Here is a 17954-nt window from a genome sequence, read left to right on the forward strand (position 1 = left end):
GCAAAGTAGTAGTCCCACTCTATTTTTCTTTGGTTAGACCTCACCTGGAGTACTGTATCCAGTTCTGGGCACCACATTTCAAGGATATTGACCCGCTGGAATGCATCCACAGAAAGGTGACCAAGTAGATCAAAAGTCTGGAAACCAAGCCTTATGAGGAACAACTTGGGGGTGGGTGGGAATGTTTAGCTTGGAGAAGAGAAAGCTGAGATAGCTATCTTTAAATGTCTGAAGGGATGTCATATAGAAAATGAGGCAAGCTCATTTTCTGTTGCTCCAGAGATCAAAACACAAACCAACCGAATCAAATTTCAAGGAAAGATATGACATCTAAACATTAGGAAGAACTTGACTCTAAGACAGTGGTTCTCAACCTGGGGTTCACAGATGTTTTTGGCCTTCAACTCCCAGAAATCCTAACAGCTGGTAAACTGGCTGGGATTTCTGGGAGTTGTAGGCCAAGAACATCTGGGGACCCCAGGTTGAGAACCACTGCTCTAAGAGCTATTTGACAGCAACTGCCCCAGGGGATGGTGGCCTTTCCTTCTTTGGGAGTCGTTACACAGGTTGGATGGGCATTTTTCAAGAGTGCTTCATTTGGTATTCCTGCATGGTAAAAGGTAGAAGTGGATGGCTCTTGTGGTCCCTTCCAATTCTGTATGATATTGTGAAACTGGAAGCAATCTCTTAAATATGGAGGGCAAAAGTATCCTCATAAATGTTAAAAGGTTTGTAGGTGGCTGCAGTAGGCAGAAGAGGGTTTTCTTTCTTTCTTTCATGGATATCTTTACAAGTGGGAAGTTCGTAGAAAAGAGTTTAACGTGTTTAATGGGTTGTTAATAACTTTGAAAAAATCTAATTCAATTAGATTTGCATTAGAAGGAGACAATTAACTGGCATATTTATATTAAATTGCCATTTAAATTTAAGTTAAATGTCAGCACTAAAAGCCTTACCAGAATGTATCTGAAAAACACTATCCATGATCCCATACATCCCACCCTTGGTTCCTCTTTTCATTTTTGGAGAGAAGGAAACAGATACACAAACTTTTCAAAATGCCATTTCTTATTCACCCCACCCAAACCCCTTTTATTATTTTCCCATTATTATCTCATCTCCTTCCCCAACCTTTCTTTAATGAATTCATTCCCATAGGAATTTCAGAAAAAGTCCCAGGGTTAAGAATTTTTAAAGTTTCCTGAGACAGATGAGGCACTTCTATTTCATATGTGATTCAGAATACAGGAGGATGATTTGGATGCAAAGGCCCCTTCTCTCCTCCCTAAACGTCCTGATTACCTGTTGATTTAAAGTCTTTTAACCATATAATTAATTAAATTGGCATGCTCTATACATAAACAAAAATAAGTGATTTGCAAATTGTCACTGAAGCACTGCAATTCTCCATCCATGAAGAGCTAACAAAAAGCACGTCATTTTGCCGAAATCTAAGAGGACCAGTTGTAGATAAAAGAATGAAATGGGAAATGTAAAATATGTCACCTCTTTAGAACTGTCTCTCATTTAATTAATTAGTAGCTTAATTCTGGATTTAATGCTAAAATTCAAATTGCGTCAATTCATTTGGATCACATTTAATTTAATTAAGTTGCTCCTTCCCATTAGAAATGCCATTGCATTGATTTACAACCAATTACTTCCTATTTCTGAAGTTAGCTTAGGATTTAAGTGAATGTTTATGCCTTGTGAAGTGGATCCTAGGAACAATATTCATGCTTTTTGAAGGCACACAACAAAAACAAACTACTAAAGTTAATAGCTACTTCCTTAGTGTTTTCTTTATTCTGTTGCTTTTGCCTAATATTGTATTGCCTTATTTTATGAAGTTTATGATGTATGGTTTATTATTATTGGTTTCAGTTTTGATGAGATTTAAAATAATATTTTGGGAAGTTTTGCCATGATTATATAAATGAAATCTAGTTTGCTTAAAGGTAAAGGTTTCCCCCTGACGTTAAGTCCAGTCATGTCTGACTCTGGGGGTTGTTGCTCATCTCCATTTCTAAGCCGAAGAGCCAGCGTTGTCCGTAGACACTTCCAAGGTCATGTGGCTGGCATGACTGCATGGAGCCTACGTATCGCTTAATCCCCACATCAAATGTCAATTGCAAGATGAATTTTCACCACGTTTGAAAGGGATATTTGGATTGGTCAGACTTAATCTATTGGATATGAGACTTAATGTCAGGGGAAAACCTTTACCTACCTAAATCTATTGGCTATGGCATTCAATTGGGGGTAATTATTTTTTCATTCATGCAGAGTTGTGTTTTTGGTGGCTTGCTCTATCTAGGGCCATTCACACCGATGAGCAATGTGAAGAATGTATGAGCATCCAGAGATAAGGCACAGATCTCCCAGAGCATTTGAAATTGAATTGACATGAATGATCATTAATGATTTTTCAAGGTAATGCTGAGTACTTCAAGCTATTATTAAACAGTTCACATCTATGCTATCTATAGACTAGTGCCTTTGGACACATGAAAGATAAAAGCAAAGAACAACAGAGATAAAACTAATGCCTTGACCATTTAGCTGTGGTCCATACTAAGTGGTCCATACTGAGGGACACATCCCAGGTAAGTCCCACTCCATAATAAAAGTATGCAGCCCTAGTTATTTTCTATTTTAACCCCAGAAAATGTGTATTACTTTTGTTCCCTTTTCCCCAAATGGATAGGTAAGGACTACTATGTGTCCTCCTGTAGCCTAGCTGCATTTCCGCTTCACAGAAGATTGAGATGCACTGAGACTGGTGAAATGTTTAGTCTTTCCCTATCACAATTTTTATGGGATTTTTGCCTGAGGAGGTATCAAGCTGTTTTGTTTACTGCAGCTTGACTTCTTTTCTCAGCACCTGAGGATGGAAATCACATCTCATTCCTTCCCTTCCTACCTCCTCACTTCTGATCTTTCCTCCTTCACTAAGATGCTTCTGGCATATCTGGAAACATGTTGTTCTAACAACACATCTTCCTGCTACACAGCATTTCTCAAACCTTCCAATATTTTCTGTTGGTCATGGGATTTTTGTGTGCCATCATTGGTGGAGTTCAGAATGATGTCGAATGCGCAAGCCCCTGCACTCACATTGCTTTGACACACAGCTGATTCCTGCCAGGAGTTCCACAGGCTCATAGGAACCCTGGTTTCCCCCTCCAAATAGCCTTCAGTCACACAGATACATTGTATCTCCCTTACAGTAGCTAAAAAACCTCAGGCAGTCTCTCCGCATTGAGGCTCCATTGACTCTTGTTACATATTAACTCAGAGTAATAAATTGTATCAGATGATGCTTTCACTTCTCTGCCTGCTTAAGGAGCTCTTTTGCAGGCTGCCTTCCATGACCAAAAAACTCACAATAAACCCCTTCCTGAGCCGCGGATCTCAGCCGGCCAGGCTTGGCCAAAGCAGTTCAGAACCACCTTGGTAACAAGGAAATGTCGTTCTTTCAACCATGGATACTGAAACCCATCGGACCCCCATATCCACAACTTAATAGATTCACTCCAGACCAATTTCATTCTACTTCAGAGCACTTTCTAAACTAAACTGCTATCTCGCTTTTCGCCGCAGTGGCCTCGATTCGCCCCCACACATGAATTGGTTCTTTTACATGAATGAGTTTGTCTTTTTATGAATGAGCACAGGCAACACGATCTGAAATGTCTTTTCTATGTTTTTTTTAATGAACTTTTAGGTATCAGGGATTCCCTTTCCCTGCATAGACCCCATGTCTATGCATAGACCCCAGGGGATGCTGGATCTCGTGTTTCTCCCCCATAGTGGATTCTACATGTATCTATCAATTTTATTATTATTTATTATTATTTCTTATGATATCTTACCCCTTATAAAAAAGGCATTGTGACCTTGATGTGAACTTTTGACGAGCACACCATCCTGACCTGAGCACCATCAGGATGCCTCAGGCTATGTATCACCAATATGGATTGCCATGATCACCCTCTGGAAAATAAAACAATGGACTTCCTTCTCAGACCTCAGAGGGCAAGGTCAGACCATCTGGGAAGGAGGAAACCTTTGGACATTTTAATTATTCAACGTAAGGGCTTATTCCCTCTGCGAGGAGATAAGAATAAGCCACACTCGATCAGACAAAGCCATATCCTCCTTGGACTCTGAATCATTCATAATCCCATCAAGATTTCCGCTGCTTCTGCTCTTTTCACAATAGGGATGGCATGCATGTGTCAGACTCTCATTCAGAGACTTGTTTCAATCAATGAATCAATAGCCAGGTCTGGCTTGAGAGCCCAAAGGGTTTTCGCCAAGACCGCCTGACAAAGGACCCAACATAGGGTCACTCATAATCCCGTCGTCAACATATGTTTGCCTTTGTTTTTCCTGTTGCCGTGCTTCCATCTCCCCCATTGGCTAGCAAGGGAGACACATCACAGGCGGGGCTCGCACTCCCGTTGGATGAGGCACATGAGCCCCCAGACCACTCCTCCTGCCTCCCGACATCAGGGGCTCCCCTGGCCAATCAGTGAGGAGATGGCTGGCTAAGTGGTTCTAACTTGGTGAGCTTTTTATTGGGAATAGGGAAATCTTCATTTTGCTTCTTGCAAGCTCGCCAGGTGCCGTGCAACCCTCTTTTTTGGGTCTGGCATGGGTCTCCTCTTCCAGGGGGACCCCCAAATCTTTGATCTCATCATCAGAATACTCTTTGATTTTAGGTGAACTATAAATCCCAGGAACTACAACTCCCAAATGACAAAGTCTTTAACCCCCCCCCCCCAAACCAATATTCAAATTTGGGAGAATCAGATATTTGTGCCGAATTTGATCCAGTGGATGAAAATACATCCTGCATATCAGATATTTACATTACAATTCATAACAGTAGCAAAATTACTGTTATGAAGTAGCAATGAAAAAAATTTATGGTTGGGGGTCACCACAACATGAGGAACTGTATTAAGGGGTCACAGCATTAGGAAGGTTGAGAACCACTGTGCTACCACTTTATATTATTTTCCTTGGTGGCTAGTTTAATATATGTGTTTGCACATTTTTAATAGTATTTGTGTTTTTGACCATGCTGTGACTCGCCTCAAGCCATGGGGAGAGGCACGAAAGAAATAAAATTATCATCATCATCATCATCATCATCATCATCATCTGTATCTCACTGCTGAAATGCTGGATCCAGACTATACAGAAAAAGGATGTTGAGGCAGGGTTGCCATATTCACAGTGCCATAAATATTTAAACTACTTTTTAAAAAATATTTCAACTAAATTGATTATCATTTATAGCATCAGTTAATAGGGATGCAATTGTCTGGAGTATTTGTTATTAATATAAAGTATAGTGAAATATTCATTTATGATTACCTTAATCTGTCATTATGTGCAGATGATACCATTTAAATTGTATCATATGAACATAATGGATTACATCTTGCACATCTTAAATGTAAGTCATGTAGTAACACACAATTCACCCGATAGATAAAATAAATGTTTTTAATATATCTAACATATTAATTTAGCACTAGAATTAAGAAGCTAGTAATTATTAACTGCTATAATTTATACTAAAAGATACATTATCGGAGCTTGTAATCATCAGAAGGCCATTCATGCTGTTTCAGTACAAGTGCAGATTTGGATGGATCATAATATTTACTAGACTGGAAGCAAACGAACAGATTAAGCGTCATAGAATCATGTAAGATAGACTCAAATTTATGTAGACTATTGGTGTTTGAGCATTTGCCTTTTAGACTAAAAACCATTCTAATTATATTGTGGAATGCACAGAATTTCTTTAGAGCTCTCTGCACAGACATCGGCTGTCAAGCAGCAACATTTTTAACTTCGGAGAATCTTAATCTTAATGTACATAAATCCTATTACGAGGTCTTGAACTAGGGCATAGCTGTAGAAAATGAAGTGCTTATTTCTCCAACAAAACGGGGGGATTGGAATACTGAAAGACATGCACTTCTTCTTTTTTCTGCATCTGGCAGTCAGAATTATTGTAACCCTTGCTAAAAAGAGCTGACGTTAATATGAGAACCAAAGCCATACTGGATGTACATTTTGCTGATGTTAGGAGTGTATAGCATGACTGTAGAAGAAGCTAAGGTTATTAACAGGGATAATATGGCTTCAGAGTTGTGGAACATACTTTGTTTTTGTCTCCCAGAACTCCAAATAAAGCTACACTGGCTGGATTTAGAATTCTAGGCATTAGGTTAACTTGATAGTTTAGGGCTGGGAATGGAGCAGAGAACTGAACTCCTCTTAATGACTTGCTTGGACAGTTCTCATACCTTTTCAATGGGAAATTGGCTTTTTTGTGAGCGTCTGTACACTATGCTTAGTGTTTATACATTATCCATTAGCCTCACATTGTGCAGGATGCAACCCATCACAAGGACCATGTTGAGTCAATCACACAGAATTAAATGAGGAGACACTGGACTCCATCAGCCTTTCTTTTGTGTCAGGAGCGACTTGAGAAACTGCAAATCGCTTCTGGTGTGAGAGAATTGGCCGTCTGCAAGGATGTTGCCCAGGGGACGCCCGGATGTTTTGATGTTTTAATCATCCTTGTGGGAGGCTTATCACATGTCTCCGAGCTGATGGAGCTCATTCATGGTCTCCTCAGGTTGGATTCAAACCAGTAATCTTCAGGTCAGCAACCCAACCTTCAAGTCATCAGTCCTGCCGGCCCAAGGGGTTAACCCACTGCACCACCAGAGGCTCCTATGATTAACTGCGCCTGAATAGGATTAACTGTTTGGGGGCCCAGTTCTACCACTGAAATGAGGAGACACTAGACTCCATCAGCAATTGGGCTGGAATAATGCCATGCTGTATACTATCTGCTGCCTCACTCACAACTAGGCTTATCTTATAACAATAATGACTAACAGTAATGAGTTTTGGGGAGGCCTAGAACAACAGCTAGGTCCAACTCAGAAGAATGGTTAAGGTTGAAGAAGCCATACATCTAGGATACTGAGCTTGTGCCTAGAGAACTAAATGCTCAAGTCAGCAATGAGACACTTTCAGAACTGGTTCTGAATAACCAGAATTTACTCACAATTCTTTTTCATGAAAATACAAAATAATTTTGTTTTCCCTTCAATCAAACCCAGTTTTCTTACCCAGTGAAACCCACCCACAGACAGAATGCCTCTCCCTGTTTCAAGATAGCAATACAACACCTTATTAACAGAGAGGAAAACTATATTGGGGAGAGGGGCTTAACTAACAACCTCATCAGACCAGGCAATTTCCCACCGTACGCTACTTGCTCTCCGTTTTCACCACAAAGCTCATTACACGATGCACGTCTACTCCCGGCCGGGCTCTGTGGCGAAAAGGGAAAGCAAGCTGCATATGCTGCCACTGAGGCAACATGGAAGGCTTCCTGTGTTGCCTTTGAAACAATGGGGGGAAGCCGGGTGGCGGATGCTTTGCTCCATGGGTTGAAGACAGCTGTAAGTCAGGTGATACGAGGCTTGAGCAACGGGTTCTCCACGCCCCCCACTGGGACCCCACAAATTCATATGCAATGTGATAAGGTCCTAAGACAATGTTGCCAGATTGACATACCTATAGGAAAACCAGGGGTAACTAGAAAAATTGTCTATGATGAAACATAGGCAATTTTCTAAATTATCTCTTCCTTCACCACAGAACCAGGTGGTGAAGCAGGAGTGGCTTGCAAGCTGGATACACAGAGTGGCAAACGTGGCTTTCTGGCAGTGTAACCATTGCCTGTTCTACTTTTTGACATGGGTTGGCAGAGGCAGTGGGTAGGCTCCAAGCCTCAAGCCAGTTAATTCCACAGATCTGGAGAACTACACAGAATACAGAAGCAAAAGCAATATCAGGATTGGATAGGCAGCAGCCAATGTGCCACTCAAGTGCCCAGCCATCTGAGACAACTATCTTGCCGATGTTAATAGCATGGCTGACAACGTCTTACAGTCATCCAATCCACTTCGTACCACCACTCAAAACTTGTTGTTTCTATTTTTAAATAACTCTGGGTTGGAAAACTTTGGCTAATCTATAGCTGGTAGACCTCATGCAGATCTACATTCTGCCCACCATTGGACTGAAATATACTCAATATACACTACTGAAGGGAGAATTTTACATTTGGATAGGTATCCTGGAACATATTTTTAAACAAACTGCACAGACTCTAGAGAAGCACTGAGCCAAAATTATTCCTGGAATTGTAGTGATTACATTTCTACTTGTAATACAGAACTGACACTGAAATAAACATGACTTAAGCAGAGAGGGCTTTTGTAGCCATTTTCCATCATGGAGAACTGACAAAAGTTGGGTCCCTCAGCATTTGACAGAATATGCTGTTGCTGCATATCTTTTAGAGTGCTGAGATAAGCAATTTATATTCAAATATACAGATTACCTGTATATTTTACAATTGAATGGATGGAAATAAATAGTATTTCCATCCATTTCCTATTCTCTCCATTTCTCTCACTTATCTATGCCTAAAAAAACATTTTAAATATCCATTCAATTTTTAAAAACTATCTCACTATGAATACCAGAGTTATCTTCGTCTTTGCGAATTTTCAGCTTCACAAGCTCCTCACAGTGCTGCAAGATTTGTACTGCATCTTCCATGGAACAGTTGTCCAGCCGGATATTGTCTATGGCCAGCAATTTGTCTCCAAGTTCTAAAGTTCCAGTTCTGTTAACAAATGGAATACATTAGGTGATTAATGGCTTAAGCATACTGTTTGGGGCTGTTGGTGATTGAGATTAAATATTTTATTTGTTATATCCTCAAAGTAGTAGAGACCTAAAAGACATTACCCCAAAAGCAATTACAGTAGAGTTTCGCTTATCCAACCTTTGCGCATCCAACGTTCTGTATTATCCAACGCAGTCCGCCTCCCACCCAGATCCACAGCTGTTTCTCTAGGCAGCAATGTGCAGCGGGCCTCTCCATGTGCCAGGCGCCCACTGGAGGGGCGAGATGCGGACGGCACAGACTTTTCCTGTCGGGCATAGCATCCGGCCTGCAAGGAGGGATTAAGGAAAACAGACTTTTCCTTAATCCCTCCTTATTATCCAACATTTTAGCTTACCCAATGTTCTGCCGGCCCATGTATGTTGGACAAGCGAGACTCTACTGTAATTTCATTAAGCAGTGTGGAATGTGGAAGTAGTCAACATAGTAACTCTTATACCAATCTGAAAACACTCACCTGTGAGCCACACTTCCCTTCTTAATATCCGAAATAACAAGGGGGTCCCCTGGCTTTCGACTAGATGGAGCTGAAATACAAAATACACAAACATACTCAGTTTTAAATGTAAAATAATGCTGCATAACTACCCACTTCATCACATAACTTAAATTCCACTGAGTTCTATACTTAAAATCTGGTATTCCACTGGTCCACTACATTCGTTTTGGTTGAAGTGCAGTTTTTTTTTAGTCTTTTAAACGTTGAGGGCAGCAATTTTTTCCAACGTATCAGGAAGAGGTGAGGAAATGGATTTTTCTCAAAACTCCGGATGTTTTGCCAAATTTCTAATGAAGTGGCACTCATTGCTCTCAGGTTAGGAGCACCCAATTTGGGGGAAGAGTCAAAATAAACCTTTTTGGGCAATTTTGGTCATTTCTTTTTGCTCCCCAAGCAGGAAGGTTTGGTTATAAGCTACTTCAGAACGCTTCTACTCTGCCAAAAAATAAAATAGCCTTTTAAGGTACCTTTATTCCTTCCTTCCATTATGTGTCTGTGTCATGATTTGTCAGCCTGTACTGCGTTCCAAAGGGGAATCCTCCCCCCCTCGCTTTTCTCTCCCTCTTCCTCCCTCTCTGCAGTTGGGAATTGTGGGAGTTGTAGTCCAAAACACCAGCTGTGCCGGTGTTGCTGCGTTCCAAAGGGGATTCCCCCCCCTTTTCTCTCCCTCTCCCTCTCTGCCTTTGGGAATTGTGGGAGTTGAAGTACCAAAAAGCACTGAGAGCGATGGTGGGCGGGGCCAAATGTCTGCAGTGTGGAAACCTTTTCATTGAAAAATATGCAAGACAATTGAGCACACTAAACAGTGTGATCCCAAGGTAGAGAAAAACTCCTTTTTATTACGGCATGGAGTTTGACTGAACTTTCTTCTTCTGAGCACTTCTAAACACTTCCCAGCATAATCTGATGAAGTCCTAGATGTTGCATTTTCTAATAAGTGTTAATGCTTTTATGTACAATATTTACAGTGTTCCCTCACTACTTCGAGGTTCACTTTTTGCGGATTCGCTGTTTTGCGGTTTTTAATAAACACTAAAATAATAGAATAAATCATAAAATAATATTATAAATCCCTCTTTCTACTTCCTTCCTAAGGAGAAACCGAAGGAAGGGAGAGAAAAGGAGGCTGAAGGAGCTTTGTTTTTGGCTCACAAGGCAGCGGTGGGAGTTCGCATGCATGTGCTTGAGAGGCAAGGAGGGGACAGAGACACTACTTGCAAACAACATAAATATAGTGTCCCTACTTCACGGATTTTAACTTTTCATGGGTGGTCCTGGAACGTAACTCCCTCAATAAGTGAGGGAACACTGTATACAAGAATTTTTTTGCTGAGAGAGATACTGAATAATTAAAAACACACAAATAAAATCAAATAAAGGGGTTTCCCAAGATTTTTTAAAATGCTTTAATACAGCAAATTGCTTTTTATGTATTACACCTTTGCTCTAGTCTCCTATGTGCAATCTCAGACAATTAAACAAATAAACAATTTAACCTAATTAAACCTTAGCTCAGCAGTCACCATAAAAAAGCTAAATCCAGAACTATATTAGTGTTATTAACACAATTTCTTCTTCTCTCCTCTTCACTGTAGCCCTACATGCCATCCAAAAAACAGTTTTCAAAGGCTTCCCAGTCTTTCGGAGTTGTTTGAAGGTTTCAAGTGGGTCCGCATATTCTACTGAGTTATGTTGTTCTTCATTGGAAGTCCAGGACTGGATCCTACCAATAGGGCTCCACGTCACCTACGTACCTACCGCCAGAAAACTACACCCGGAAGACAATCATCCTTAGACAATGAGGGATCGTCTAAGTAAATAAGCTGTTCTTCATCAGTGGAAGTCCAGGACTGGCTCTTACCCATAGTTTCACAATATCAAATTGAAAACACGAATCTTAGAAATGTGTTTTATGTTATTACTGTGTGAGAAGATGGGATTTCTTTCTTAAGAATCATGCGACAGTAGAAAAGGGACAACATGCCAACTGGGCATTGCATACCTTTTGCTAAGAAGACCTACATTATCAGTATTCATGCTGTACAATGTGCATTCAAAATGATATTAGTTATTCTCTCTCTTTCCCCAGAAGGGGAATGAAAACATAAAAACCAGACTGTTTGAAATATATTCTCTTTAAGCATTCCAGGGAGCTAAAAAATATCTAAACCTATCAGCTTTCTCTAATAGGGTGCCCTCTAGATGTGTTATACTACAAATCACATTCAAAATGTAAGACTTGGCTGGATTCTGTGAGACTTTTAGTTACAAAGAGTACTCTTCAGAGAGAGATATACAATTATTGAAGGCCAATATATTGTCCCAAGAGGCAGCCCAATGCATTATTTACCTGGAAATAAAGTGTAGTAAAATTACTGGGATTTATATCTGTTTGACATGGATAGGACTGCTTTTATTTCCTCATTTTTAAATAGTTGGCTTTTTCACTGTTAGATGTCAAAAGAATTGACTTTTTCCAACATGTTTTAGGTTGGTTTAATCAAGGTATTATCCTACTGTGGGTTATGTACTGAAAATGAATCCTAACTTGCAAACACACAAGCTCTGGCAGCCCTATGAGCAGCCACTAAAATTCTGTCCCTTATGAAGCACTGAGCCTGTGAACCTTTCTCTTCTCATACTGCCTTAAAGGAAACTATTAATTTAATATTTCATTAGCCCAATAGATTGTTTGAACATCTTTCAATATTTCTTTCCAAAAATAGTTGGCTATGATAAAGTAGCTCATGTTATAAAAATTGATACCTGAAAAATCTATACTGTCTTCTTCTGTTGAAAAATCAATAGTGAGAGCAAACAAATTAAATTAAACAGGAAACCCTGGGATCTCTTAAAGGTCGCTTTCCATTTTTTGTTGTTATTAAAACCACTCTAACACAGAGGTATTAAATGTATCATATTACATGAAATGGCTCCAGTTTTTACGACAGCAAAAACATAGCTTGCAATTGTTAATGGGAATACAATTTTTCAATTTCAGTCTCCACTTGATCATTGGTCAATACAATCAAGTAAAAACTTGATCATATTGACCACTGCTAATGGCCCAGTCCTAAAATTTGTTAAAATAATAAATGGAAGTTCTATTCCAAACAAATAGTGTGTGATATTTTTGCATTAATACACTATCAACTGTTCTAGCGTTTGGACATTTTCAGAGTTGGTGCAAAGCTGGCATCCAATACTGCTTTCACTATGCAAGAGTTATGCAAATGGTTCTGTAGCTATATTGTTCAGCAATTGTTCAGTAATTCAGTTCAACTGTGCTAGTGGAGATTTTCACAGCACTAGATTTACATCTGATTTAGCCTTATACCACAAAATATATGGTAGCCTCAGGAGTGCATAATTATTCATCTGAATTTACAATTTTCTGATGCATCATCTTTCATTTCACATTTTGTCAAATTTATCACGTACGACTGTTTTTAACAAATGTTATTCATTTACTCGGTTCCTAATAAAGGTGAATGGAAGGAAGTTTCCCATTCTCTTATACCTACAAAGCTTCCTTGGAAGATGAACACTGTATGACGGTGTGGGAAATACTACTTTGTGATTGCATGCAATATCTTTCACCCAACATTTATTTATTTGTTTATTCATCTACCATATTTTTACTCCACCCTTCTCAACCCCGAGGGGGACTCAGAACGGCCTCACAATAGCCTTCCAAAACCCATTCCACATGTTCAGTTGCAGGAATATTTGGTATCTATATTGCAATACATATTAATGTATAAGTTGACTCATATTCATAAATTGAGGACAGGTTTGGGGGTCAAAATTATGGATTTTGAAATGACTCATAGATAAGTCAATGATCACTGACTGGAGAGGGAACCAGTCAGTCCTGGCCAGCATCTTTTCCCCATCCAGGCATTCAAAAAGGTCAGAATTGACATCATAGCAGAAGGAGTTTTGGGGGTGGGTGCTTTTGTTAGACTTTCCTGCGACAGACTAAACTGTTCCTTTTTGCTATTTGACTCAGAGAAGGAGTAGCTTCTCTTTTTTATAAGGATTACGGCACAGTGATCTATGAATAAACTTGATCCAAGTTTTTTGGCTTGATTTTTTGTTCAATATTTCTAGACTTATACATGAGTATACAGGGTAAACCGAGAGCGGTGGAACTAGGGAAGAAACTGGAGAAATGACTCTAGATGTTCTTTTGAGATTAAAAAAGGAAAGGAATATTTACACAAATTGTCACAGGAAATCCATTTTAGGATAGAAAATGTGATAAAAAGAAGTTGACTTAAATCTGGTTTCAAGAGTTTCTAAAGGCTGGCTGTCATGTGTTATTGTAAACTGGCATCCATTTTTGGGATTGGAATTCCATGGATGTCCTACTAGGAAAACAATGGGACTGACTGACTTCTTGAGAGAAGGGGAAAGTGATGTCTGCAGGTAAGAAGGAAGAAAAGGTTTGAGCAAGTGGACCAAAGAAAGACACATAGGGGTAAAACAAAAGGCATACATTATATAGCTACTTCCCCCTCTCTCCCTTTGCTTCCAACATCAGGAAGACCCCCCAGAGATAATTTGCAGAAGGCACAAGCAGTTTCAGGGAAAAGAATGGAGGTGAACCTTTCCTTCCACAAAAATTTAGTTCATTTATTATAGAATCACAGGCACTGATAATAAACATTAATTAAACATGTTTGGTTAATTACCATGGATTAAACATTTTACTTTTAAAAAATACCAGATACAGTTCTTATTTGCAGTATTTAACTATGTTTGAATGGTCATCAAAACATGTATTTTTGTTATGTCAAATGTCAAACCTGGGTGTGTGTATTTAAAGCTAATTATAATAATTATACAGCATTTATTATTTTTATATGCTTCATTCTAAAAAAATGAACATAGTCCTTCTGAAACCATACTGCCCCAGTCAGACCATATGAAATTAATGTGAATTTTAAGACCACCTGTTACAAAACATAACTAAAACCTAACAGAAAACCCATTGTTTAATGAGGAAAAATAAGTCAAGCGAGAGTCACTGTGCAACACAATCTTGCATTTTTCAGAATTTCTCAGTTCTAGCAATATAAGGCACAATATATGCCTTTGCAATTATAGTCCTTATGGTGTGCCACTGTATTAAGAGTTGTTTTTCCATTTGCTCTGGAAGTCAAACTAGTTAGAATTTTAACAATTTTAACAATTACATGACATGTTTGATATTAATGTGCTACAAATGCCCTGATTGCAACTTGAGGAAATTAAGTAATTCTAAACTATTCACACTATTCATCACTACACTGACTCATTCCCGAACTAATCTGGCAGAACAGAACATGTGTCAAACCAAGACAAAAACAATTACCCTCAAGAATCTTCTGAAATTGCCTACAATATTCAAAATCCTTCAGCACAATAATTTTAAACATTCAACACACACATCAAGATATGTACATTTTGTATATAGGTAGTACATAAATGTGTGCTGGAGTAAAATCTAATGAGAATGGAGGAATGATGTTCTAACCTCTATTGCATTTTCAAAGAAACCAAGAAATTACTTTTAAATGTGGATGGAGGTAGAAACATTTTAAATAGAAGCTTTTATTTGCAAAGCTTATCTTATCCTAACTGGGTAAAATGAATACATTGGGTCAATGAAAATTTCTTGCAAGAATCACAACAGAGTGACAGATAATTTTTATTTTAAAAAATTGATAGCAGTCAAAAGAAGTATACTGTCTTTTGCTTACTGTTCTATTTTTTATCTATATTAATGGAGCCCCCGATGGCATAGTGGATTAAAGCCTTGTGACTTGAAGGTTGGGTTGCTGATCTGAAAGCTGCCAGGTTCGAATCCCACCCAAGGAGAGCACGGATGAGCTCCCTCTATCAGCTCCAGCTCCATGTGGGGACATGAAAGAAGCCTCCCACAAGCATGATAAAACATCAAAAACATCCGGGCATCCCCTGGGCAACATCCTTGCAGACAGCCAAGTCTCTCACACCAGAAGCGACTTGCAGTTTCTCAAGTCACTTCTGCCATGAAAAAAAATCTATATTAATATCTGGTGGTTATAATTTTCTATTTACAGACTTAAGAGCCTTAATTTCCTTCAACTTTTATTCTTTATTTCCTTATTTTTGGTCTATAGTTTTATTTATTATAAAATAGATTTATAAAAAGAAGGATATAATAACCATGGGAACTTCAAAGGCTCATATTTATATTAAGTAAGGATTCTAAGTCACACCTCTAAATTTGACTTGTTGATTCTCAAAAGCACAAAGAGATCAAAAGTGCATATATATATATATACACACACACACACACACACACACACACATATAAAATTGTCAACAGTACATCAGGGACATACATGATAACAAAAATACAATAGAATTCTGTTTTTACTTACAGCTTATGGTGATGCCAAGCTCTACATTATGCTTCTTTGGTAGTTTTACATGGAAAGTTCCACTACTGGGTATGACAGATTCTGTAATTAAAAGTTGTTTAATTTATAGAACACACCAGATTTAACTATACTGCTGCAATTATCCTTATTTACATGTTACTCATTCATTAAATTCTGAGTCAAAAACCTTAGTCGTTTAAAATGTCACTTTTTAAAGTCATACAATACTGCTACTTAAGGTGAGGAATCAAAAAGCAGAAGTGGACATTTTTACACAGAACCTCACTATCACAGACTTGTTATGAATAACTAGGCAATATGTACCATAGATTTAAAGATATCATATAGGCATCTTAAAATGAGGAAGACAAAAGGAAAGGAAAAAGAAAAAGAAAAAAGAAAAGTGGTCATATTTTTAAGACTTGCTGGTTTTTGTTTTAGATGCATACCCACCTCTTCAGATGCAGACCACAATTATATTAAAGCCTGAGATTCAAGGCATACTTATACAATTGTGGGAGCAAGACAGAATGATGCAAATCAGGTACCTTACCTTAAATTTTCAAAAGTCTACATGAAGCAATACACATCTTCCAAATCTTTACAGTCAGCATTTAGTGCAGTCAGCATTTAGTGCTGATGTGTGAAAGCAATAATCTGATTACAAAAAATCTGTTTCCTTGGGTTCAAAGCTATCTGAGATTCTTTTTGTTTTATGTGCATTGGAACTATTACGTATTCAGTTTACTGCATCCTCTATAATCTGGAAATTGATGTCATTCAATTCCCCATCCAGTCCTTTATTTATAAACCAGGAATTTTGAAAATAAATTTTAGGTGAGGTGTCAGGCTGAAGAAACAGTGGTTCAATTTATTTTTTTTTAAACTAAATGGTAATGTCATTTTTTCTTTATTGTGCAAGTAACCACTTTCCTCAAACTCTAAAGCATACAGTGCATTGACTCATTCAGGCATTTATTTAAGAAGGATTCATTTCACATTTTAAATTATAGTATACTTGACATTTCTGACTGAGTTTTGAAAGAATCAGTAGGAATACAAAATTAAAGAGGAAGATTTATGATACAGGTTGAGCATCCCTTATCAGGAATCTAAAATTCAATTGGTTGAGTTATTGTGTGTTTTCTGGGCCGTATGGCCATGTTCCAGAAGTATTCTCTCCTGACGTTTCGCCCACATCTATGGCAGGTATCCTCAGAGGTTGGACCTCCCTTGCTTAGTTTCCAACAGACCTCACCACCTCTGAGGATGCCTGCCATAGATGTGGGTGAAACGTCAGGAGAGAATACTTCTGGAACATGGCTATACAGCCCGGAAAACACACAACAACCCTGTGATTCCGGCCATCAATTGGCTGAGATAGTGACGTTTTTGCTCTCTACTAGCTCAATGTACACAAACTTTGTTTCACACACAAAATTATTAAACATATTGTATAACATCCCCCACAGAGTGTGTGTTTAGATTTGGGTCCCATCTCCAAGATATTTCCTTATGTACATATATGCAAATACTAATACTCCAAAATCCTACACATTCCAAGATCCAAAACATTCTGGTCCCAAGCATTTCAGATATGGGATGTTCAATCTGTACTAAGAAAAGAATGAAGCATGGCAGGATTGTGTATGTGTGTATAACAAGCACTTCACATTCAGAAGGAAGAGTCTAACACCTATCATCTTAGTAATACAAGTCTACTTGAGAATCCATACCTGCAACATCAAATTCTATTTCCAAAGTAACTTTGCTGGTGACAGATGAATCTCTGAGTAGCTGATTTGCTTCATCAAATGTGCTATCTTCTGTTGGGATCCCGTTTATGGCCAGTACTCTGTCTCCTATTTGTAGCATGCCACACCTAAACACACAACAGAATACATGGGCTCTTGGATGTATACGGGAGGAAAGTAAAAATAAATCCAATGCACTTTTTATAAAAATATATAACAAATGTACTTTCCCCTTTATAAGCCTTCATTATAAATCTTCTGAAGTGTCATGGCTTCATATCTGTAATATTGATTTAATTTTATTTTGTATGAAACCATCTGGTTCTTAAAGATTTAGTATAAGCACATTCCATTGAGATCTATGGATGATAAAATTAATAATCCAGAACTTCAATATTTTAATGACTGCATTTGATCTTAGCTAAAACTAAATAGGGACTGGAGTACTCTCTGCCAGTCTACTCTTTGAACTAAGTTTTTGC

General features: G+C 38.4%; 1 protein-coding gene across 12 annotated transcripts in view; it reads right to left on the minus strand.

Moving 5' to 3' along the window:
* grip1 (glutamate receptor interacting protein 1) overlaps positions 1 to 17954 on the minus strand; it is a 444940-nt gene that overhangs the window by 22677 nt on the left and 404309 nt on the right. For all 12 annotated transcript variants that reach the window (XM_062982584.1, XM_062982579.1, XM_062982580.1 and 9 more), the window contains 4 exons: positions 17455 to 17600; positions 15719 to 15799; positions 9264 to 9333; positions 8598 to 8743 (listed from right to left, as the gene is read on the minus strand). In XM_062982584.1, coding sequence (XP_062838654.1) covers positions 8598 to 8743; positions 9264 to 9333; positions 15719 to 15799; positions 17455 to 17600 — 443 coding nt within the window. The remainder of the gene's footprint in view (positions 1 to 8597; positions 8744 to 9263; positions 9334 to 15718; positions 15800 to 17454; positions 17601 to 17954) is intronic.

This window comes from Anolis carolinensis, chromosome 5, assembly GCF_035594765.1.
Source record: "Anolis carolinensis isolate JA03-04 chromosome 5, rAnoCar3.1.pri, whole genome shotgun sequence".
In the NCBI taxonomy this organism is placed as follows: domain Eukaryota; kingdom Metazoa; phylum Chordata; class Lepidosauria; order Squamata; family Dactyloidae; genus Anolis; species Anolis carolinensis.